This window comes from Pelobates fuscus, chromosome 3 (genome assembly GCF_036172605.1).
Source record: "Pelobates fuscus isolate aPelFus1 chromosome 3, aPelFus1.pri, whole genome shotgun sequence".
Classification (NCBI taxonomy): Eukaryota; Metazoa; Chordata; class Amphibia; order Anura; family Pelobatidae; genus Pelobates; species Pelobates fuscus.
Genome location: NC_086319.1, coordinates 288,164,079 through 288,189,117, shown reverse-complemented (window position 1 = coordinate 288,189,117; position 25,039 = coordinate 288,164,079). Strand labels below are relative to the sequence as shown.

Sequence of the window (25,039 nt, the reverse complement as noted above, 5' to 3'; positions counted from 1 at the left end):
GACATAATTGTACAAGGTAGTGTTGATAGAGGAGTACTCTACAGTACTGACTTAAAACCTGGTTAAACATTGTTACTACAGACCCTACTAACTTGCATACTACCATATTGCCTTGCCATATAGCCATGAGGAGGGCAGGCAGCCTACGACATTAGCTGACTGCTAACGTTTAATGACGGAGTACAGCTCAGTCTAAATGAGTCCCGGACAGATACCTATAATAGGCGGACGCAGTGTAGCACACAATACAGCTTGATGTGCACTAACCGCTTCTCTCTACAATATAGCCCTAAGGACATACAGGTTATTGTTAGCGTTACAGTTATGAGTTTGAAAATTGCTGGCAATTAAACCAGACCAAAACACTTCTGTGCAGTAAGCTATACCAACAATGGTTAAATACAACTGATTTAGAGATGCCAATATCATTAGCCATATATGCCTCTACGCGGGCGACCGCACGCATTTTATGTTTGTTATATGACCTATTATGCCTCTGTGAAGGCAACAATGCACTAACACATGATGCGACATACACGCCTCTGCGCGGGTGAATATCTGCTCTCATTTACATGCCCTGATCAACAAGCCTCTGCGTAGGCGACTAATTGCTTTAACAGTAATATGTTTGATATCCGCGTTTAAACTGAGACGACAATAAAAATATTTAAAACAAAAGCCCTCTATATCCGTTTCTCGTAGATAGCCCGGGCCATGAGTGCTGCTATGGCAGTTATCTTAGAATACAGGCCTCAAGTGCGTGGCTTAGATTGTGCAGATTAACACAGCAGTCTTCTGCTTCTTTCATCTAAGTACACGGGAGCACTTCAGTGGTGACTAGGATATCCCCCATTGATCCAAAAGGGGGGGAGGGATCTATATAAAGGAAAACAGAAACTAAAATATTTATAGTTTTGTGAACCAAGTGAGCCCTCTCGGGTCTTGTGGGTTACCAAAGGAACTTCGCTCTGTGATCATTCAGGGTGTGGTGAAGCCTTCTCTCTCACAGTTGGTAACATGGCAGATGAGGGAGGCCTTCCTTTTTCTGTCTCCGGTCCCGAGGAATGTTCCACAATTGAAACTCTTTCATGCTGACCTCAGGGGTAGCAAACACTTGAACCACTCCGTTTCTCCACTCAAGGAGCTTCATGGGGAAACCCCACCTGAAGCAATACTTTGAGAACATAGGGCATTATTTGTAAGAATTCCTGCCTTTTGCCATGATCACAGAGGAAAGATCTGTATATAGTGACAGGTCAGCAAATCGCTTACAAAAATTACTTGTATGTGCATGCAGAGGCCATCAAAGCATTTTTAGAGAGGAAACAGTGTAATCTAACTATGGTAACCCTGGGTACCGTTACTGGAAGCACTCTGGGTTTTCGGATTCTGCCCTGTTCAGCAGGCACTCTGAGCAATAACTTTGAAAAAGGTCTGTACAAATGTAGTCAGTTCCTCTATGGAAATTGAGTGGAGTATTCCCTTCGGGACCTGTCCTCCGTGTCCAGTTTGGTAAAGCTTTGTGGTAGTCCTCAAGATATGTGATTTTGTCCACAAGCCCATAGTGTGCAGTGTATATCTCATCTATCTTACCCTCCAAGTGGTTGGTTCTGTCCCCCGAGGACTTGAGGTCTGGGTGGATGTCAGCAGTAATGGTTTAGAAGAGTGCCATGAGTGTGGTACATAGGGATTGCAGCAACATATGCATTTTCCATTTGAAGATTCCAGAGTTCGCCTAACACCTCCAATTCAGAAGCGGTATCTGTCATGGTTTTTCTGCAGTTTTAAACAGCAACCCTTTTTTATACTGTTTCAGGGCATGTTTAAACTATCAGTTCCTTTCATTACTGTTACCAAGGTTACTAACCTGGTTGCTGTTAACCTGCCCATTAAGCTAATCAGTGCAACAAATCATTGCTGCATTGCATTGTTTCTGATTTCCTAGAGCTTTTATTGTGATTCCTGTGTTGACCTGGTTCGTCTGACTTCCCGCTTTGTTCCTGACTTCGCTGATCTCTGTTCTCCTGATTCCGGCCATTGGTTCCTGACCTCGGCTCACCTCCTGGACTTTGTTTGTAGTTTTACTATTTACTATGAATAAAGGTGTGTTGTATCTTAACCCGTTAACGCCGTTACGGCGTTCCATGCCGTCCCCATTATAATGGGCTTTAAAGCCGTTGCGGCGGCATGGAACGCCGTAACGGCTTTGAGCCCCAGGAGGTAAGTTATACTTACCTCCGCCGCGATCCTCTTCTGGGGGGCTGCCTGACAGCCCAGGCAGCCCTCCCACGGCAAATGAGGCCCCCGGGGGCCATGTGATCGCTCTCAAAGAGCGATCACATGGCCCCCTATAGCTGGCTATGGATCTGCCTGCAGGGGGACTGTCTAAAATATCAGACAGTCCCCCTGCTGGTAAGAAAGTATAAAAAAAGAAATTAAACATGTTAAAAAATAAATTGAAAATATTTATATATATATATAATATGTATATATATTATATATATAATATATATACATATTATATATATGTAACGTCATACAAAGTGTATTTTAATACTAATATAAGTATATATATTAGCATTAAAATACACTTAGAATGATGTTACATATATATAATATGTATATATATTATATATATAATAGATGTACATATATATATTATATATATATACGTATAATTAAAATAATAAATAAATAAAATAATAAAATAAATAAATAAAATATTGAAACAAAATTTAATATAAATTATATATTCATATGTAATTTCATTCTAACTGTATTTTGTTATTAATATATATATATTGGTAACAAAATACACTTAGAATGACATTCTATATATATCTATCTATATATAAAATACAAATAACCGCAAATATATATATATAGATAAATACATATAATTACATAAAAGATTACATTAGTATACACGTAGAATTTAAATACATATATATGTATATATATTAAAATTCTACATGTATATTTAAATAATCTTTTAACATAATTATGTGATTTGATTAATTAAAATTTGATTGACATGCCTGACAACACAGGGAGAAAGTGCAGAGAATTTAATTTGCAAGCACTATATTTGACCCTGTAATACTCCACGACACCATAAAACCTGTACATAGGGGGTACTGTTTTACTCGGGAGACTTCGCTGAACTCAAATATTAGTGTTTCAAACTGGTAAATTGTATTACAACGATGATATTTTAAGTAAAAGTGACGGTTTTTGCATTTTTTACAAACAAACGGCACTTTTATGGACTATATTATTGTTGTAATATGTTTTACTGTTTTAAAACACTAATATTTGTGTTTAGTGAAGTCTCCCGAGAATAACAGTACCCCCCATGTACAGGTTTTATGGTGTTTCGGAAAGTTAGAGAGTCACATATAAGGCTTGCGTTTCATTTTTTTCACATTGAAATTTGCTAGATTGGTTATGTTGCCTTTGAGAGCGTATGGTAGCCCAGGAATGAGAATTACCCCCATGATGGCATACCATTTGCAAAAGTAGACAACCCGAGGTATTGCAAGTGGGGTATGTCCAGTCTTTCTTAGTAGCCACTTAGTCACAAACACTGGCCAAATATTCGTTTTTTGCTTTTTTCACACAAAAAAAATATGAACGCTAACTTTGGCCAGTGTTTGTGACTAAGTGGCTACTAACAAAGACTAAACATACCCCACTTTCAATACCTTGGCTTGTCTACTTTTTCAAATGGTATGCCATTATGGGGGTAATTCTCATTCCTGGGCTACCACACCGTCTCAAAGGTAACATTACTAATCTGGCAAATTTCAATTTGAAAATGGAACGTTCTATATTTGACCCTGTAACTTTCCAAAACAACATACAACCTGTTAATGGGGGGTACTGTTGTACTCGTGAGACATCGCTGATTACAAATATGTGCATTTTGTTGCAGTAAAACCTAACAGTATTATGACATTTACAGCTAAAATGTGAGGCGGAACTACACATTTTTAAAAAATAAATACATTTCTCACAATTTTTTTTATTTTATTCATAATAAATTATATTCCATATATGAATAGTTAATGGTAAATTAAAGCCCTGTTTCTCCTGAACAAAATGATATATAATAAGTGTGGGTGCATATAATATGAAAGAGGGGAACTACGGGTGAACAGACATATAGCGCAAATTCCAGTTTTTGTTTACGTTTTGTTTTGATCAGAACGTGCACTATTGACTCCGTCCTGAAGGGGTTAAGTTCTGTCTCTATCTGTTTCATATCAGAGCTAGGAGAGGGCGCAACATGATAGATGCCATCTTGTTGGTCGTTTTGCCAGTCCAGTCCAGTGTGGTTTCGAGTTTTTGATGATCTGGTGTGTTTAGAAGGTGCTATTTGATACTCTCCCTGATGTCATGTCTCAATTTAAGGAGACTAGTATCTATTTTTGTCGCTTGTGCCTCTAGTAGTTCAGCGCTAATCCAACATGCATCTGCTCTCCTGTACAACCAGGACACGCTGATCTGATATATTTTTAACCAATATCTATTTTCCTGAGCATCCAACAACAGCAAAAAAACATGTTTGTCTGTTGAATCCTTAAAAGAGGAATGATCTACCACAGGAAAAGTAGTATATTTGGGGCATGAACAGACTAGTGACTGATTACCAGGCAGTGATTTTCTCTAGAAATATAGATACATCTTACTTAAAAATATAGAGAGTGTATTGCAAGACAAAATTCCAACCATACATTTTTTCTAATGTTGCACAATGTATTTTTCTACAGGATCATAATTTGCAAACTGATTATTATGCTATTATTATGTGTTCCTTTAATTATTTTTTTTTCTCTAGTTTTTGAAAGCCAATCCTTCATGACAAAAGTCTAGTATCTGCTCTTAATATAATATTCTACAAATTCTTGGGAGTTCTACACCGAGGGAAGAATGGTGTATAGTGTATAAGATTACGTTATTTTTACCACCATATCTACACTTTTCTATTACTCATTGCACAATAATAAATATACACATCAGAATGTTTATCATATCTCATAATTTGATTTCCACAATTGTTTTTATTTGTCACCACAAAACAGTAATTGGTTTTCGTTAGACCTCTCTGTGGCAACTGATTATCAGGATGCCTCCTACATGTAAAAAATACATTTTAATAGCTAATTAGTTAATATCTGTCACGGAGGTTAATGTTGAAAAACACTCAACAAAATTATAGAAGCTAGACAGTGGAGATTATATGCAAACTCTTGACTTACGCTTTTGACGTAAACTGTAATGTCCACGACAACTGTTTTAAAGTGTTAGAATATTTTCTTTATAAGATAATTCCAAAGCTATACTCACTGGGATTTTTTTCCTTCGCTCTGTTTCTTGAATAATTTTATCAGGATGGCAACTAATATAATCAGTAAAGGCACACCTAGTAAACATCCTATTAAAAGCGAAGTTTTTCTTTCACCTGCATTTGCGTCAGAATATATACCTAATTTAAAAAAAAGAAGAAAAACAAACAATGTTCTGTCCAGTTTTCAGATACATTAAAACAACATTTATTTACCATTTTTCTAGACCATAGTTGATAACACACACTCAACAAAACTGTTTTAAGGTATCTAAGCTTTTATTATATGTAAAATTACAAATCTTCATTAGACCAGAGGATAATAGGAAAAGTAGCTTTGTTAAAGGGAAATTATGGGGTAAATATGAACTCTAACTTTTAATGCATTATATAGATTGTAGAAATGTCTTTTATTAATATATTGAGGCTTGAGGATAAGAAGAGTAGGGTAGCACAAGATGAAGGACCCAAGGTTTATATAGATATTGCATTAGAAAAATAGTGCAAATAAATAAATAAATAAAAAGGAAGGGAAATAAGTATTCACTTTTATAGTTTCTAATTATAATGACACTTGCAGAGCACAGCAAGTGTCACTAGCAGAAAGATCCCTACTTCAACAGGAAAGAAGTTACCTAATCCAGATTCTCTCGTTGTGGTCTAGGTCTGTACTTTATAGGACATATAGTTTATCCCACAGGAGCAGTTCCACACATCCCGGAATAGTTTAACAGAAAATAAGTCCAGGTTCATTTCGAGCCCATGTTGGCCAATCAAGGTTTCCTCCTCTCCCCCTTGTAGCTTTTTATTGATCTCAATATATAGGACTATAGAGATATATATTGCTTTCTGAACTTGCCTCTGATCACTCAATTTGGATGTGTCGGCAAGGGTTTTTTATAACTCCCTTACATTGCAGCTAACAAAGAGTCACAGAGGTGAACTTGCCTCTGATCATTCACTTTGGATGTGTTGGTAAGGGTTATCTATAACTCCCTTACGTTGCAGCTAACAAAGAGTCACAGAGGTGGCAGAAGAAAACTGTAGCTGGACAGGTTGGTAACAGAGCAGATCCCCTGATTTAACCAGTTGGCCCAGGACCTTTGTGTCTTCTTTGCAGTTGCTTGGTTTGTCCAGTGGTATGGGCCTGCACTCATCACAAAGAATTAGTGGAACTGCTTTATAAACAAATGGCAGCCATATCACATCTGCTATCAATTTACATGTCACTTTAGTCAGGTTCACTGTTTGATAAACAGCAAACACACAAGACTTTGGACCACTGTAGAGGTATAACATTAATAAAGAATAATGTATATGTAACAGAAACCAGCTTACATAAAAACATGGAAGTCTTGAAAGTGTAGTGACTATATTGGGAGTAATGGAATGATTCCTGTCTTTTGCAGTTTGTTGGAGCACAGTACAACATTCTGAAAAATTAGAAAGTGACTAAAACATTTGGCTTCATATCCTCTATAATTGTTAAAGAAAATGTTAGGCTTCCATCTCAAAAAACTACAATGTTAAAACTACTGACTTCAAATTTGAGCGTAAGGAACAGAATTACTATTTTATATTAATAAAATATAATACAATTATTCGAAGAGTTTTCATATATATATCTCATTACAAAATATCTAGCTTATATTATAAAATTATAAAGATTATGTTATGAGAAAAAAAAATGTATTGCTTATTCAAATAAATAGCAAAATCCACTAACCTTTGTTTGGGTCCAGACTCCTTGAATTAATGCTGTCACTTGGTTCAATGCAAAATGGCGGTTTCCAGCCTGGGTCACAGCGACAGTTGTGTTTATTATTGCAAATCTCAAATAAAAAATCCAGATAACTCCAGTTTAATGTCATAGTGTTGTGTTATGTAATATGCTTGACAGTTTGAACTCTCTATACTAGTTTTATTAAGCATCATAATCATATTACAGTACATGCAAAGTGCACTCGCACTAAAAGATGATGTTACTTTGTCAAACACTGACATTAGAAACTATCTGCCCCACTCCCTATCTTTTGAAATTAATAAAATGATCAAATGGAAAAAAAAATAACTATCTGTTGGTTAGTTTCTGTATTTTACTTACGCCTCGGCCATTGCATGTTGTATCATGTTCACAAGTAAAGTCAGACCTGGAGAAATCAGTGCACCTTTGCTTATAGCATATCTGAAAACAGAGTGTATTTATTGACAAATTATTGCATGTGATTTAGAAAAAAAAATAAAGCTCATCTGTGTGTCAAAAGACCTATTGGTTAAGTTCCTCGAAACTTCACATTCATCCACCTGTAATTGCATACTAAATACCTAAATCGCCTCACCCATAAATAAGTGTCAGCTTTATCTAGTAGCATCTAGTAAATATATATATATATATATATATATATATATATATATATATATATATATATAGCCCTTCATCCTTCAGAGGTAGATAAAATGAGTACCATTAAATTGGGTGATAGTAACAACCCCTGGATGTACTTGGTAACCAGAGTAATCTGAATGTACCTTTCCTGGTTAAATACTTTGTTATACATATATATATATATGTGTGTGTACACTGGCAGACAGTGGATGTGGCTCACATTGAAAAATGCTACCAGTGGTTGGAAAATGCAGCACTGAGACACTAATCCAGGAACAGGCACTCAGCACCAGATCAATAGAAATGGGGGTCTACCACACCAGGCAAGTCCCAAGGTGCAGACTGTGAAAAGAGACCTCTGAGACAATTCAGCACATAGTAGCTGGGTGCAAGATGTAAGCAGGGACTCAGCATACACTGAGAGGCACAACCAAAGTGCTGGAATTGTTTACCGATATATCTGAACAGAATCAATTCTGTCCTATGGGGATTTTGAAGATACTGGACATCCTATAGCATAGACAGCTACTAGAGATAGTAACCTTGTAATGTAAACATTGCAGTTTCTCTAAAACAGCAATATTTTACATTGCTGGGTCAAGGGGAAAGGAAAATTGCACGCAGACAACTTCAATGAGACCACTTCTATATAGCATTGGAAGGGTATAAAAGAATATTTAAAAGATTCCTGCTTGAAGTTTGCGCTGTCTAAAATGTAATTAAAAGGACACTCCAAATACCAAAATAGCTTTAACCTTATGAAGTAGTGTTGGTGTGTAGACCATGTCCCTGCTCTGTCAATGCTCAATTCTCTGCCCTGTAGGACTTAAATCACTTTGATATATTTCACATCATGTGAAGCCCTGTCGGTCTTTGAAAATGCACTAAATAGAAAAAAGGGACGTGTGGGTGTACTAAATATAAAAAAGGGAATCATAGTTGAATATAAACACATCAAAAATAACAACAAATCTCTGGTCCTTCGGACACATAACTGTAAATATGTTTGTCCTTAATGGACAAACATATTTACAGTTTGGATGGAATGTAATTTTATTACATGACAGGAGGCTTCCTATTTTGCATAACTTTCTTTACTTATGCCTCCAGCAGCACAAGTCAATCAATCAAAAAACTTTAACCAATCCTAGGCCAACATAGCCTGCATATAAGTCTTTGGTGGGCGTGTCTATACCTCTTTCTTTGCTGCTTCCAGAAGGCACAGGTCAGAGTACTACCTTCAGAGCTTATTTATTTTATATTCATGCATATTGCTAGGATAATATTCATTGTTTTCCATTACCTAATGTTTATTTGTATATGTTTATTTTACTAGTCCTTTATTTTTTCTCCCCCTCTGCCCTACCTCTCCTCTCACCCTTTACTGTCTCCTACCCGCGGCGTTTTTCCGCGACAGCGCTTTTTTTCTGGGTATGGAGCTCGCTTAGGGACCCTTTGGGAGGTGGGTGTGGGGTTGGAGGGGCATTCCGCTTATTTGTGCGGCATTTAGAGGCTTGACAGCGGACCGCGATCACGATCGCGGACCGCACTGTCATTTTGGCGCGAACGGCGGCCATCTTGGATCTCGCTTCCGCGAGACCCACGACGGCCATTAGCGCTCCTAACGGTCGTGATTCAAACGACCCGTCCTTCTTTCTCCTCACAGGTTTATGTCAATATGTCATTTTGGTTTACCTACACTGTGTATATTTGGTGATATCAGTATCCTAAGACTTCCCCTTGCTAAGACATATTAAAGGCTCAGTGCATACAGGCTCATCCCCTGCTGCATATCTTACAGACACAGCTTAAGCAGGCTCATCCCCTGCTATACTTTTAAAGGCACAGTACAGACAAACTCATCCCCTGCTGTACATCTTATAGGCACAGTTTAAACAGGCTCATCCCCTGTTTTACTTTAAAGGCACAGTACAGACAGGCTCATCCCCTGCTGTACATCTTAAAGGCACAGTTTTAGCAGGCTCATCCCCTGCTATACTTTTAAAGGCACAGTACAGACAGGCTCATCCCCTGCTGTATTTCTCAAAGTCACAGCTCAAGCAGGCTCATTCCCTGCATTACATCTAGAGTCACTAGTGCAACAGGCTCATACCCTGTTATACGCAGAAGAGTCAAAGAGTCACTATATAAACAGACCCATCATCTGATTTAACTAAGTGCCAGTGCCAGCAGGCTCATCCCCTGCTATAATCAAGTGACATAGTGCCAGCAGGCTCATCCCCTGCTATAATCAAGTGACATAGTGCCAGCAGGCTCATCCCCTGCTATAATCAAGTGACATAGTGCCAGCAGGCTCATCCCCTGCTACATATATATATATATAAGTGCCTAGCTGCAAACAGCCTCAAACAAGTGATAGCAGGCTCATCCCCTGCTATATATATATATTAACTGAACCGATACAAGCAGACTTACCCCTGCTATTAAATCTAGTGACTCAATAACAGCAGGCTCGTCCCCTGCCATACTATCATATATATGTGACTCTATACATGAACTGTATCATACGGCAATCCACGCATTTCAGTTCCTAACACTTTCCTGTCTTCCACAGACAGACCCAACACACAACACAAGATGAGTGATTCACCACAGTTACCACCATCAGATTGGCAGGCACTCATTAACTCGGCGGTAGCCGCCTCCGTGGAGAAAGCTATCGACAAACTGCTTATGCAGAACCCAAAACCGGACACGGCTATTGAACAACCCACGGTTTTTACTGACGATGCCCTTCTCGGAGATTACCACGCTACAAAACGGCAACGGAAGGGCACCATATCGAACACCCAAGGAAAGAAAGGAAAAACACCGCTGAAGAAGAGCCGCCAGACAATGAAGAGAGGAACTTCCCCTCCATATTCTCCGTCCTCGGAGGACGATGATCACATCCCCCCACCATCACCTGACATCATGGATGAATGGAAGGCGGGAGATTCACACTCGGAAGACGAGGAATGGCTAGACCTCCAGGGAAACGACAGAGACTATGATCAAGACTCATACCTTGAACAGGAATTCCCTCAGGAAGAGGGCACCTTCATAGACCCCCAAGGAGCAACCATGTTCGACCCCCGCACGATCCGACATCCAAGATCGACGGAATGGGGATTGCCAGAACACCTGACTCAGTTCGTCCATTTCTGGCTGAGAAAGCCAATGGACAAAGAAGTAAGGGCGAGACTACGGGCAGAATGCCCAAGACCCACACTACCAGATAAAATCGCACTAACCCCGGAATTTGATACTACCGTATCCCTGTTCATGTCCCGTGCAGGTCGGGACCCGCGAAAAGGGATAGAGAAGGGCCTTAGGGAATCCCAAGACAAACTCTTAGACATCCTGGGCCCTCTAGCAAAAATGCTATACTTGGCCGACTTAGCCCTATCCCAGGGCACCACACTGGATGCCCACACTATACGTGAATGGGCGCAACGGGCCATCTGTATGCTGGGTAACACCAACGCGGCAATGTGCGCAGAACGCCGCAGAACTGCATTACTCAAGATGGACCCAAAACTGATGGAGCTGGGTAAAAAAGAAATGGGACCGCTGGCGAACGGTCAACTTTTCGGTGACTCTTTCATAACTGAACTCAAGAAACATGTAAGCATCTTCACCACTCTGAATAAGGCTCAGACCTCCATCAGGCAAGTTTTTCGCACCACCACACCACGCCGTGGAGTTTTTGGCAGGGCTGGTCGCCAAAGGGGCCGAGCCACCAGCCGCTTCTGGCCTACAGGCCCCAGATACCAGTCATCTCAAGCCTTCTTCCCAACCTCAAGAACCAACTTCCAGAGAGGATCTTTCCGTTCCAGAGGTACCCGCACCCGCGGACGCGGACGTTTCAATACAGGTGAGCATCCCCGACACACCCTGTCTTTTTCCCCACATAACTGCAGGCAGACTGTCTCTCTTTTCACAGGAATGGGAGAAGATATCTTCGGACAGCTGGATCCTCAATACGGTAACCGGCTACGAGATCGAGTTCTCAGACACCCCGGTACAAGACCGACGCCCACCTCCAATAAGAGCGTCGGCAACACTCACAGGAATCATAGACAAGGAGATTCAAACCCTCTTCGACAAAGGGGCGGTGGAGGTCGCCCCGGACGATACGGGTTTCTTCAGCAACATCTTCGTAGTCCAAAAGAAAACAGGAGACTACAGACCAGTCATCAACCTACGGCAACTGAACGTTTTCGTCACATACAGGCATTTCAAAATGGAGGGAATCCACCTTCTAAGAGACCTACTATTGCAACACGACTGGTTCACTGGACTAGACTTAAAGGACGCCTACCTATCGGTACCGATAGCCTGCGTCAGCCGTCCTTTCCTCCGCTTCACATGGAACCACCTTTCCTACCAATTCACCTGTCTCCCATTCGGCCTCAGCTCAGCACCATGGTGCTTTACGAAACTCATGAAGCCGGTAATGGCTTACCTAAGGGAGAAAGGCATCCGCTGCCTAATATACCTGGACGATATTTTGATTTTCTGCGAATCAGCGCCCAGGCTTCACTCTCAAACGAGATTCATAGTGCTCTTGCTGGAATCTTTGGGCTTCATCATAAACAGAGAAAAATCTTCTCTACAACCTGCCAAGGTGGTTCAGTTCCTGGGATTCGAAATAGACTCGGGGACATGTACCCTCCGTTTACCCACTACGAAGATTGCGGCAATACGGAAAGAGATACGCCGGGTACTTCGAAAAGACTCAATACCGCTTCGCCTCCTAGCCCGAATGGTAGGCCTTTTATCGTCCTCCATACAAGCGATCTTCCCGGGACCGCTACACTACCGGGCCATGCAACGGGCGAAGGCATATCACTTGAGACAAGGTCAGACATACGACCACTGGATCCCAGTGTCAGCAGAAATACGGACGGAACTCAGATGGTGGCTCCTGCACATGGAAGCCTGGAACGGCAGAGCCATATTCGGTCCGAATCCGGACTTTGTCTTGGAGTCAGACGCCAGCCTATGGGGCTGGGGAGCCCACTGCACACAGGCGTCCACCGGAGGGCCATGGTCGGAGGAAGAAAAACTCCTACACATCAACTGCCTGGAGTTGATAGCGGGCTCCTTCGCGATCCGGAGTTTGGCCAAGAACATGTCCAATTGCTGCATACTCCTGCGCATGGACAACATTTCGGCAGTCCAGTACATAAACCACCTGGGCGGAGCCAGATCACAGGCCCTGACGGAAGCGACGAGGGACATCTATCGATTCTGCCTACCCCGCAACATCACGATCAAGGCAGAATATCTACCGGGTGCCAACAACCTCACTGCAGACTGGTTCTCTCGACACTGGAGAGACAGCAGCGACTGGCGCCTGGACACCACCATCTTCCGCAGGATAAGGCAGATACGAGGTCCGCTACACATAGACCTCTTCGCATCACGGACGAACACTCAACTACCGAGATATTACAGTTGGCTCCCGGACCCTCAAAGCGAAGCAGTGGATGCGTTCCTGCAACAATGGCCACAGTCAGGAGCTTACGCATTCCCACCTTTCTCGATGCTGGCGAGAGTCCTCCACCACCTACGCAGAGCGGGGACCTCTCTGATTCTGATCACACCGTTATGGAAGAGCCAAGCATGGTTCCCGGACCTACTAGCTCTATCACAGGACCATCCGCTACTATTACCAGTGTTCCCTTTCCTCCTGGTGAACCCAGACGGGGAACCTCATCCGTTGATTACACAAGACCGGCTGGAACTGGTAGCCTGGAGTCTTTCCGGGGATCCTGGAACGTCTCAGGCCTATCGCAGACGACTAGAGACCTGTTATGGGACTCCTGGGCACCGGGCACTAGACGTAGCTACCTATCCGCATGGAACACATGGAACCGCTGGTGCATGGAAAGGGACCTTGATCCCTTTACAGCACCTATTCCCTGCATTCTAAATTTCCTGTCAAACCTGTTCTCAGAAGGCAGAGCATTCCGCTCAATTAATATCACCAGATCCGCCATCTCGGCGGCCCACACCCCGATAGACGGTACACCAGTGGGTCAGAACACTCTGGTATGCCGGCTACTGCGGGGCATCAGACTAGCCAGACCTCCGGTACCGAAGTATAACACTCTTTGGGACGTTGATATAGTTATCCGATTCCTTAGGAACTGGCCTGACAACGAGACCTTGTCACTGAGACAACTATCAGCCAAACTAACTCTCCTCCTATGTTTAGTTTCGTTTCGTAGGGTCGCAGACGTTAGGGCTTTTGACATAGATGGTTTCACTATTACACCAGTAGGGGTTACCTTCTCGGTATCTCGCAGGACTAAGACGGACTCCACATCCGTGTCTTATCCATTTTTTCCGACGGTTCCGTGGCTATGCGTCGTGACCACTTTGCTTCGGTACGTAGAAGTTACCGAACCACTCCGTTTTTACCGATCAGGTCAACTTCTGGTATCTTATACCAAACCATACAAACCAGTAACTACCACTACGTTGGCCAGATGGGTACGATGGCTCTTATCCCTTGCAGGGGTAGAACCGAATTTCGGGGCCCACTCGGTACGCGGGGCGGCGGCTTCGCGTGCATACTCGGCGGGAGCTTCACTCACGGACATCCTGCGCTCGGCAGATTGGACTAGAGAAAACACCTTCCGAGTTTTCTACTTTCGACAGACATCTCACGCATCTTTTTCGTTGTTACCGCAGCGTTAAAAATGCAAAATAGGAAGCCTCCTGTCATGTAATAAAATTGCAGATTATGTTAACGTAGTGTACGTATAATCTTAATTTTAATAATGACAGGAGGCGAGTATTTTCCCCCCCATAGATCTCGAGATTGTTCCCCCCCTTGATACTCGCTGTTCATAGCATTTTACAGACAATTGTGACTTCATGACAGACTGTTACATTCCTAGCATAAACCTCACGTAAACAGTATAGAACTTACTAGTTAACAACTCATAGTACTGTCAATACTATAACCTAATACTTAGTCATGTTTAGTAACTGAATCAGGTCTAGGTTGCATGCGGACAATAGTTCACTTCCACATCTTTCACCTATTTCCGTTTTTTTCCAGCATAAGATGACTTGGGAGCCGGACAACAATATCCATCAAGCTCCAATCCAAGCTACGTTCGTTCAAGTTACAGAGTTCCAGTTTAAAAGATACCTCACAACCTGACGTTACAGGACTTCTCACATCAAAGAAAGAGGAATAGACACGCCCACCAAAGACTTATATGCAGGCTATGTTGGCCTAGGATTGGTTAAAGTTTTTTGATTGATTGACTTGTGCTGCTGGAGGCATAAGTAAAGAAAGTTATGCAAAATACTCGCCTCCTGTCATTATTAAAATTAAGATTATACGTACACTACGTTAACATAATCTGCAATTGTCACTAACTATTGCACAATTTAGGCATATATTTAGGTCTGAAATTAAAAATGAATGCATCACTACAATCCTAAAAAAGACAGTCCTTAGCTCTTTTAATACGAGAATTGTATATGCAAACTGCAGGGTATGTTTAACCCCTTAAGGACACATGACATGTGTGACATGTCATGATTCCCTTTTATTCCAGAAGTTTGGTCCTTAAGGGGTTAAATACCCTAGAACTGTATATACACAATTTTAACAATTACAAAAGAACTTTATTATTGCAACCAAATTTTGTTTGCAACTGTTGCCGTTTGGGGTCCTAGAGCACCATTAAATCACTGGCTTTCCTGAGATCACTTGCAGCTGCATGGGCCAGTGAGGAGATCTCTCTGACCAGTCCTGTGCTCTGCTGGGCGCACATCTCTATGCTACCTCCCAGTCAAGACAGGCACCTAACCGGAGATGCAGACCTGCAGCTAAGCTGATGGACCACAAGAGAGCTAAATTGTTAACCAGTGAAATTAATTCTACTTCTCCTGCCCAAAAGATAAGCAGAAGGGTGGCAACAGTGAAAAATAATAAAATAAAAAATTCAAAATTATTAATATTATTATTGTGTGCATATAACATGTATATGTGTTTTATATGTTATGTCATTATTTAGTAAACTACTTTGAAATATTTTTCTTGGCTTCCAAAATGCTTGTTTTTGTTTAATTTAAATAATATACCTATGCTTACTAAAATCAGGACAAATCAGAAGTTAAAGTAGGATTAATGACAGACACACCAAGCATGTTTGGACTCTAAACGTTTACTAACCTTATTCTCACCACACTTTGTACCATCTCTAACTTGTACAGGATCAACAAAATCACTTGTGAAAAAGTCAGCGTTTACACAAGTTTCATTTTTAGGAGTGTAGAAAGACACAGCTGCATTTTTTATATTTATCTTTACTTCTCCTGTGATTGCACATTGGATCTTGCCACACAGTACATCACTGGAATATAATTTAAATAAAATATTGAGTTAAATGTCAAACAAGCCTGCATAGATATGACTAATACTTGACTGACTATATTTAATCTTTACTGAATCTAGCTCTCATTTCATATCACCTGTAAAGGTTTCATAGACATGTTCTTCAAAATCTTTCAGCTGGCAAGCGATTACATAGATATAAAAGAAATATTGCCATAATTCTAAATTTGAAAATGTAACCATCGCTGGTAACTCTGAGCATTTCTTCTCTAATACATCCCATTTCGGGGTCTTGTCCCACCTTGGCTCTCTGATGTCTCGTATCTGGGGACAGCAGGGAAGTGTTCACAGGCAGTGCAACACAAGCACATCTAATTGAGCAGTGGGCACTAGGATAAGGCAGGAAGTTAGTTAGCAGCTCTCCCTACATAGTCCTAAAGGCTGGGGTCTGGCCAGGCAGCCTATCCGTGGTTGGACCACCCGTCACGGGCATCACTAGTGAAGTGGGTCACCAACCCCATCCTGATTCTCTCTGGATTGATAAGAGGTATGAGTGAATGTTAAAGAATATTTATGGTTGTAGAGACTGTCCATAGAGCAATCAGTTAATAAATCTCATAATGTCCAAGTGTATGCATATGTAATGGCTATGAGCTCGCACACCATCTATGAAAAATAGTAAGAGTATATACTTCTAAACCCATTTTGTCTTGTTTTGATTTCAAACCCACGTATTTCAAATTCCTTAAAAGGGAAATCTAATAAAAATAAATAAATACACACACAACTTATTTTTCTTTTAATAAGATTTGATCCAGTGTTATTTTAGATTGCTGAAAGGGGAGTGGAAATAAAATTAAAAAATCTACTTGTTCAAGGGACTAAAGCAGTAGCCCAATCTATTTGTAGTAACACACAATTTTAAATTAGGCCCCCTGCTCAGGGAGGTAACTGGACATTGACAGGATTATTCACTAAATTCCATTTTTTGGGAAATTAAATCCAAATGGAAAAACCGAGGCAAAATGTTGCCCCTATAGTGCCTCTGCTGCCCCTATAGTACCCCTGTTTCCCATCTACCATTATAGTCCCCCATCTACCCCTATAGTGCCCCTGCTCCCCCTATAGTACCTTTGTTCCCCCTCCACCCCTATAGTACCCCCTCTACCCCTGCTCCCCCTATAGTACCCCTGTTCCCCATTTAAACCCATCTATCCCTATAGTGTTCCCCATCTACCCCTATAGTGCCCATGCTCCCCCTATCTATCCGTATTGTGCCCCTGTTCCCCATCTACCCCTATAGTAGCCCTATAGTGCCCCTGTTCCCCCTATAGTACCCCTGTTCCCCATCTATCCCTATAGTGCCCCCCTCTACCCCTATAGTGCCCCTGCTCCCCCTATACTACCCCTATTCTCCATCTATTCCTATAGTGCCCCCATCTACCCCTATAGTGCCCCTGTTCCCCATCTATCCTTATAGTGCCCCCATCTACCCCTATAGTGCCAATGCTCTCCCCATCTACCCCTATTGTGCCACTGCTCCCCATCTACCCCTTTTGTGCCCCTGTTCCCCATCTACCCCTATAGTACCCCCATCTACCCCTTTAGTGTCCATGCTCATCCTATCTACCCCTATAGTGCCCCTGCTCCCCCAACTACCCCTATAGTGACCCCCATCTACCCCTATAGTGCCTCCCCATCTACCCCAATAGTGCCACTGTTCCCCGTTTACCCCTATAGTGCCCCTGTTCCTAATCTGCCCCTATAGTGCCCACATCTACCCCTATAGTGCCCACATCTACCCCTATAGTGCCACTGCTCCCCATCTACCCCTATAGTGCCCCTGTTCCCCATCTACCCCTATAGTGTCCCCATCTACCCCTATAGTGCCACTGTTCCCCCAACTACCCCTATAATACCCCCCATTTATCCCTATAGTGCCCCTGCTCCCCATCTACCCCTATAGTGCCCCTGCTCCCTATCTACACTTATAGTGCCCCCTATCTACCCCTATAGTGCCCCTGCTCCCCAACTACCCATATAGTGCCTTCCCATCTACCCCTATATTGCCATTGTTCCCCATCTACCCTAGTGCCACTGCTCCCCTTATCTACTGCTATAGTGCATTTCTCCCCCATCTACCCCAGTGCATGGTGCACAAAAATCACACACGGTCAGTACACACACATATCAGACACAGTCAATACACCCATTATAAATATGGCACACAGCCAACACATCACACAATCACGTCTGACACACACATGATAAATGTAAGCTGTCTTCCAAGTTCCGGCCAATCAGAACGTTGCCGCGGATTACTACAGGAAAGCTCTGATACTGTAAGTGCCTCAGCTCATGAGACAGTTGCTGATGGCCTGCACCCAGTGAAGGCACCGACCAGATTCCCAGCAAATTGGATCACCAGAGAACAGCATGCCCCCCTTCATGCAAGGTAATGACAGGGAAGAGGGGATAAATATTTGTTAATTTTTAAATTTTCATTTAATAAATCCCCCATACACATGGCTGGGGGAGAAGCTGTTAAGATTTTTCGCACACAGGGCGACTGAAGGCCTAAGGCAGGCCCTGGATAGCGGTATGTAATTTGTGTGTTGGCTATGTGTAATGTGTGCATCTCTGGTGTGTGCTGGCTGTGTGTAATGTGTTGGCTATAAGTAATAGGTGTATGTGTGGCGTGTTTGGCTGGCAGTGTGTAATATACTAATCAGCTACAACATTAAAACCACTAACAGATAAAGTGAATAATATTGATTATATAGTTACATTGGCACCTGTCAAGGGGGGTTTGGTGATGGCTAGCTGACTGGGTCAGAGCATCTACAAAACGTAAAAGGGGGGAATCTTAACACAAGTAGGGACAGGGGCACTGTTGCGTTAGGAGTACAAGTTTGTATTTCTAGCACTATAGTGTACCCAGTGGCGTACTAAGGGGGGGGTGGGGGGGGCGGCCCGCCCCGGGTGCCACTGACTAGGGGGGTGTCATGACGTCCGGTGTCATGTGTCACCCCCCGGCCCCCATCATTACGCTGCGCACAGCCGCAGCACCTTTGCGGCCCGGCAGGACTTACTACAAGGATGAGAAGGGGAGGAGTGTTGCAGGCCGCGGCGTCGCGCAACGTGATGACGTCGTGCGCAGCGCCGTCAGCCCGCCTTCACGGATCTTCAGCGGAAGGATCCGGGCGGTGAGGCACCCAGTCGGTCAAGGCATCAATAAAATGTAAGTAGTAATTTTATGTGATGGGGCTAAATTAATTAAAGGGGGGGGGGGGGGGGGGGGGTGGATAATGGATTAAAGAATTAAAGGGGAGGGAGGTTTAATTAAGGGGGGTGTGTATTAATTAAGGGGGGTGTATTAATTAAGGGGGAGTGAGTATTAATTAAGGAGGCTGTATTAATTAAGGGGGTGTATTAATTAAGGGGGGAGTGAGTATTAATTAAGGGGGTGTATTAATTAAGGGGGGAGTGAGTATTAATTAAGGGGGTGTATTAATTAAGGGGGTGTATTAATTAAGGGGGAGTGAGTATTAAGGGGGGTGTATTAATTAAGGGGGTGTATTAATTAAGGGGGTGTATTAATTAAGGGGGGTGTATTAATTAATTAAGGGGGAGTATTAATTAAGGGGGGAGTGAGTATTAATTAAGGGGGGTGTATTAAGGGGGTGTGGGTTAATTAAGGGGGATGTATTAATTAGGGGGGTGTGGATTAATTAAGGGGGTGTGGATTAATTAAGGGGAGAGTGAGTATTAATTAAGGGTGGTGTATTAAGGGGGAGTGAGGATTAATTAAGGGGTGATTGGATTAATTAAGGGGTGAACGGATTAATTAAGGGGGATGTATTAATTAAGGGGGAGTGAGTATTAATTAAGGGGGTGTATTAATTAAGGGGGGTGTATTAATTAAGGGGGGAGTGAGTATTAATTAAGAGGGTTGTATTAATTAAGGGGGGTGTATTAATTAAGGGGGGAGTGAGTATTAATTAAGGGGGTGTATTAATTAAGGGGGGTGTATTAATTAAGGTTTGAGTGAGTATTAATTAAGGGGGGTGTATTAATTAAGGGGGTGTATTAATTAAGGGGGTGTATTAATTAAGGGGGGAGTGAGTATTAAGGGGGGTGTATTAATTAAGGGGGTGTATTAATTAAGGGGGGAGTATTAATTAAGGGGGGTGTATTGATTAATTAAGGGGGAGTATTAATTAAGGGGGGAGTGAGTATTAATTAAGGGGGGTGTATTAAGGGTGTGTGGGTTAATTAAGGGGGGTGTATTAATTAAGGGGGTGTGGATTAATTAAGGGGGTGTGGATTAATTAAGGGGAGAGTGAGTATTAATTAAGGGTGGTGTATTAAGGGGGAGTGAGGATTAATTAAGGGGTGATTGGATTAATTAAGGGGTGAGTGGATTAATTAAGGGGGATGTATTAATTTAGGGGGGAGTGAGTATTAATTAAGGGGGTGTATTAATTAAGGGGGGTGTATTAATTAAGGGGGGAGTGAGTATTAATTAAGGGGGTGTATTAATTAAGGGGGTGTATTAATTAAGGGGGGAGTGAGTATTAATTAAGGGGGTGTATTAATTAAGGGGGTGTATTAATTAAGGGGGGTGTATTAATTAAGGGGGGAGTGATATTAATTAAGGGGGGTGTATTAATTAAGGGGGTGTATTAATTAAGGGGGGTGTATTAATTAAGGGGGGTGTATTGATTAATTAAGGGGGGTATTAATTAAGGGGGGAGTGAGTATTAATTAAGGGGTGTGTGGATTAAGGGGGGTGTATTAAGGGGGTGTGGGTTAATTAAGGGGGGTGTATTAATTAAGGGGGGTGTGGATTAATTAAGGGGGGTTTAGTAATTAAGGGGAGAGTGAGTATTAATTAAGGGTGGTGTATTAAGGGGGAGTGAGGATTAATTAAGGGGTGAGTGGATTAATTAAGGGGTGAGTGGATTAATTAAGGGGGTGTAATAATTAAGGGGTGTGTGGATTAATTAAGGGGGGTGTATTAATTAAGGGGTGTGTTGATTAATTAAGGGGGTGTATTAATTAAGGGGGAGTGAGGATTAATTAAGGGGGTTTATTAATTAAGGGGGTGTATTAATTAAGGGGGGTGTATTGATTAATTAAGGGGGGAGTATTAATTAGGGGGGAGTGAGTATTAACTAAGGGGGGTGTGGATTAAGGGGGGTGTATTAAGGGGGGTGTATTAATGAAGGGGGGTGTGGATTAATTAAGGGGGTTTATTAATTAAGGGGAGAGTGAGTATTAATTAAGGGTGGTGTATTAAGGGGGAGTGAGGATTAATTAAGGGGTGAGTGGATTAATTAAGGGGCGTTTATTAATTAAGGGGAGAGTGAGTATTAATTAAGGGTGGTGTATTAAGGGGGAGTGAGGATTAATTAAGGGGTGAGTGGATTAATTAAGGGGTGAGTGGATTAATTAAGGGGGTGTAATAATTAAGGGGTGTGTGGATTAATTAAGGGGGGTGTATTAATTAAGGGGGTGTGGATTAATTAAGGGGGTGGAGTAATTAAGTGGGGTGTATTAAGGGGGAGTGAGAATTAATTAAGGGGGTGTATTAATTAAGGGGTGTGTGGATTAGTTAAGGGGGTGTATTAATTAAGGGGTGTGTGGATTAATTAAGGGCGGTGTATTAATAAAGGGGTGTGTTGATTAATTAAGGGGGTGTATTAATTAAGGGGGAGTGAGGATTAATTAAGGGGGTGTATTAATTAAGGGGGGTGAGGATTTATTAAGGGGGGTGTATTAATTAAGGGGGGTGTGGATTAATTAAAGGGGGCTGTGGATTAAAGAATTAAAGGGGGAGGTTTAAATAATGGGGGTGCAGGGTTTTTTTGATTAAGGGGGTTGCAGTATTCTTTTTATTAAGGGAGGATGTGCACTGCAGATTTTTGTTTTTTGTTAAGGGGGTGTGCAGGGTTTTTATAAGGGGGGTGTGCAGGTTTTTTGTTATTAAGAGGGGTTGTGCACGTTTTTGTTTTTTTATTAAGGGGGTGTGCAGGGTTTTTTATTAAGGGGGTGTGCAGGATTTTTATGTGTAGGGAGTGAATGAAATTTATGTGATCGGGGTGCAGGGTTTTATGTGTAGGGAGTGTATGAAATTTATGTGATCGGGGTGCAGGGTTTTTACATGAAGGGCGAGACCAGGGGCTTTGTAGAAAGGGGCAGGAGTTTTCTAGAAGGTTCTCACCAGCCCTTTTCTACAAAAGCACTGGTATTGAAAATATTGAAAAAATATGTGGGTGTTTTCTTACATTTTTATTATGGGGGGGGGGGAGGAGGGGGGGGAGGGTGCCACACTCAGGGTCCGCCCCGGGTGCCAAATGCTCTAGGTACGCCCCTGAGTGTACCTTTAAAGAAAGCTTTGGAAATGGACAAGTGAACAAATGTACTATTAGCAATTATATTCTAAGACTGCATCACTACATCCCCTCTTAGTTTTCTATTTATACCACATAAATTAAATTGTATTTTGGATTCAAAGCAGAATGACTTACTCTTTGTCACATTTGGCGTAATATCCCTGGACACCACCACAGTTTCCAAATCTATCACCTATTACATTTAGTTCTTGGTAGCATTCATAACTGGCACTTTTGGAATCTGCAAAAACATTTGAATAGCATATTTCTTTAAACGAGCACATACAAAATACAATTGCCTTTTTTGATTATATTTATACAAGCACATGTGAGTTCAGTTAATTATTGTAATGTCTTTTATTGATTAACTTTTGAATTTCCTCTATCTACATGTCTACACTCCACCACAAATGCTATTTTGGAATGTGTTTTGATATACTGTTCATTCCTGGTTGTCAGAGAACTGGAAAAGCAACTAAACTACTCAAATTCAACAACAATGAAACAGCTGAAAATAAAATTCACAGTCTGCGCTCTAACAGCTTCTTCCCATCTCAATAAATAAGAAACCTAGGAGTAACCATGCAAAATAATCAACTGTTAAATCACAGATCAGTATTGGTTTGAACAATAGCACACCTAGACAAAAAGGGCCCTAGAAATGTAATTACATCACTGCTCCTACACTACAACATTTGGTATGTGTACACAGACCAAATAACCACATCTAATCAAACAAGAGAGGCCAAACATGTTCCAGTATATCTTCACCTTCCACCAGAGACCTCAGTTCAGTTGCCCTTGCAACAAACAGGCCACACTGCAAGGAAAAATAAGGAAGCCAGTCATCTTATACACTAAGCAAATGGTTCTTGAACATTCTCATCAGTACATAAATCATATATCCACTTTCAGAAATGACTTAAAGGATCACTATAGGGTCAGGAACACAAACATGTATTCCTTATCCTTTAGTGCTAAACCCACCATTTACGTGGCTTGCACCCCCTTAGCCCCCATATAAAAGTTTAAAGCTCACCTTATTTCCAGCACCGCGTGACATCAATGAAATGGCAGATTTTTTGCCAATCCAATGCTTTCCCATGGGGAAAGCATTGGATTGGCTCAAATCGGCACGGGGCCAAATGCCGTTTTGGCGAATCAGGACCATCTAATAGAGATGCATTAAATCGATGCATCTCTATGAGGAAAATTCAGCATCTTCATTCAGAGCCTGGGGACGCTGAATGGGAGGGCTGCTTATTGTGAGTCAGGAAGCCCCTCCAGGGGCCATCTAAGGAAAAGGCAGTGTTTACATGAAAATGCCTGGAGGGAGCTATTATACTCACCAGAACAACTACATTAAGCTGTAGCTGTTCTGGTGATTATAGTGTCCATTTAAAGATTTGGCATTTGGACAAGGCATTTGTTCAAATTTCCCATGAAGATTTCTTGTATATGTCAATCACTTCATTTTCTTTCCCATTAGAGGTGCCTTTCACACTAATAGAATAAGTTCAACTTGTTTAGGCACTATAAAATTCAGAGACAGACAGAAATTATATATTTCTATAAAAAAATAGTATTATCATAACCATTGCTTGGATGTGACTAACTTGACACAGTTTCACCAGACTTCCAGACACCTGCTACATCCACAATAGACACACAAAAAAACAAGGTGCAACAAACAATAGCTAGAAATAAGATACAGGGACTACACTCTATTCCCAAAGGGGAGGGTGTCACAACATCTAACCACCTATATGGAGGATGGTCACCTAAGCTGTGCTCTCCAAGAGGGGGAAACCCACGAAAGCTTACTACAAGAAGCAAAGTAAATCCCAGTACGTTACTCCAAAGGGGTTCGCAACGGGAGAGAGCACAGTAGAGTAAAGATTAGAAGCAAAATGAGAACCCTTACTTTAATTAATCTAATGTTTAAAAATGAAACTGTGGACAGCCCAATATAGATGTGGTCATAGTTAAATAGATGTTTAGGGAAGAGAGGAGGACAGTGGGAAAGATAAATAGGATTATCTGGTATGTAAAAAAATAACCGCCCACTTGTTTCTACTTATGGGCAGAGAGAGGTCCAGGTCAGGAGATGCCAAACAGCCCCTTGTGTACAGGCTGATCTAATGGAAAAGAAACATGAAGCTATACATAGCACATTAATAGGAAAAATAAACAACAGTATGTATCCTTGTACTATCCCTAATTACCTTGGCACCACACAAAGTTAGTGCCTACCTGAAATCAGCAAACCCTAGAACTACCAAGAAGATGTAACTATAACGTACACATAGTGCTACCAAAGTGTGAATAAAAAATAAAAAAAGTAAAACAATTGCAAAACACTAGACGAGCGCTCCCCAGTGTGGTGTAATTAAATACCTTCCCTTGTAATTATCCAATCAAATCGGTGGGAGGGGGAGGAGGACCGCCAAGGATTTTACCAATCAGCAATGGGGGCGGGGATCTGCGGTCAATCACTAAGGGGTTGGACCCTTCTGTTTCGGCCCGCCTTCCTTGCCTGT

At 41.7% G+C, this 25,039-nt stretch overlaps 1 protein-coding gene across 1 annotated transcript in view; it reads right to left on the bottom strand.

The window, feature by feature from the left end:
• Positions 1-25,039, bottom strand: part of LOC134601781 (disintegrin and metalloproteinase domain-containing protein 9-like) — a 170,181-nt gene that overhangs the window by 99,482 nt on the left and 45,660 nt on the right. Inside the window, exons 10-14 of the mRNA XM_063446282.1 lie at positions 22,635-22,740; positions 15,940-16,120; positions 7,452-7,532; positions 7,074-7,179; positions 5,350-5,488 (exon numbers count right to left, since the gene is read on the bottom strand). Of these exons, the coding sequence (XP_063302352.1) occupies positions 5,350-5,488; positions 7,074-7,179; positions 7,452-7,532; positions 15,940-16,120; positions 22,635-22,740 (613 nt within the window). The remainder of the gene's footprint in view (positions 1-5,349; positions 5,489-7,073; positions 7,180-7,451; positions 7,533-15,939; positions 16,121-22,634; positions 22,741-25,039) is intronic.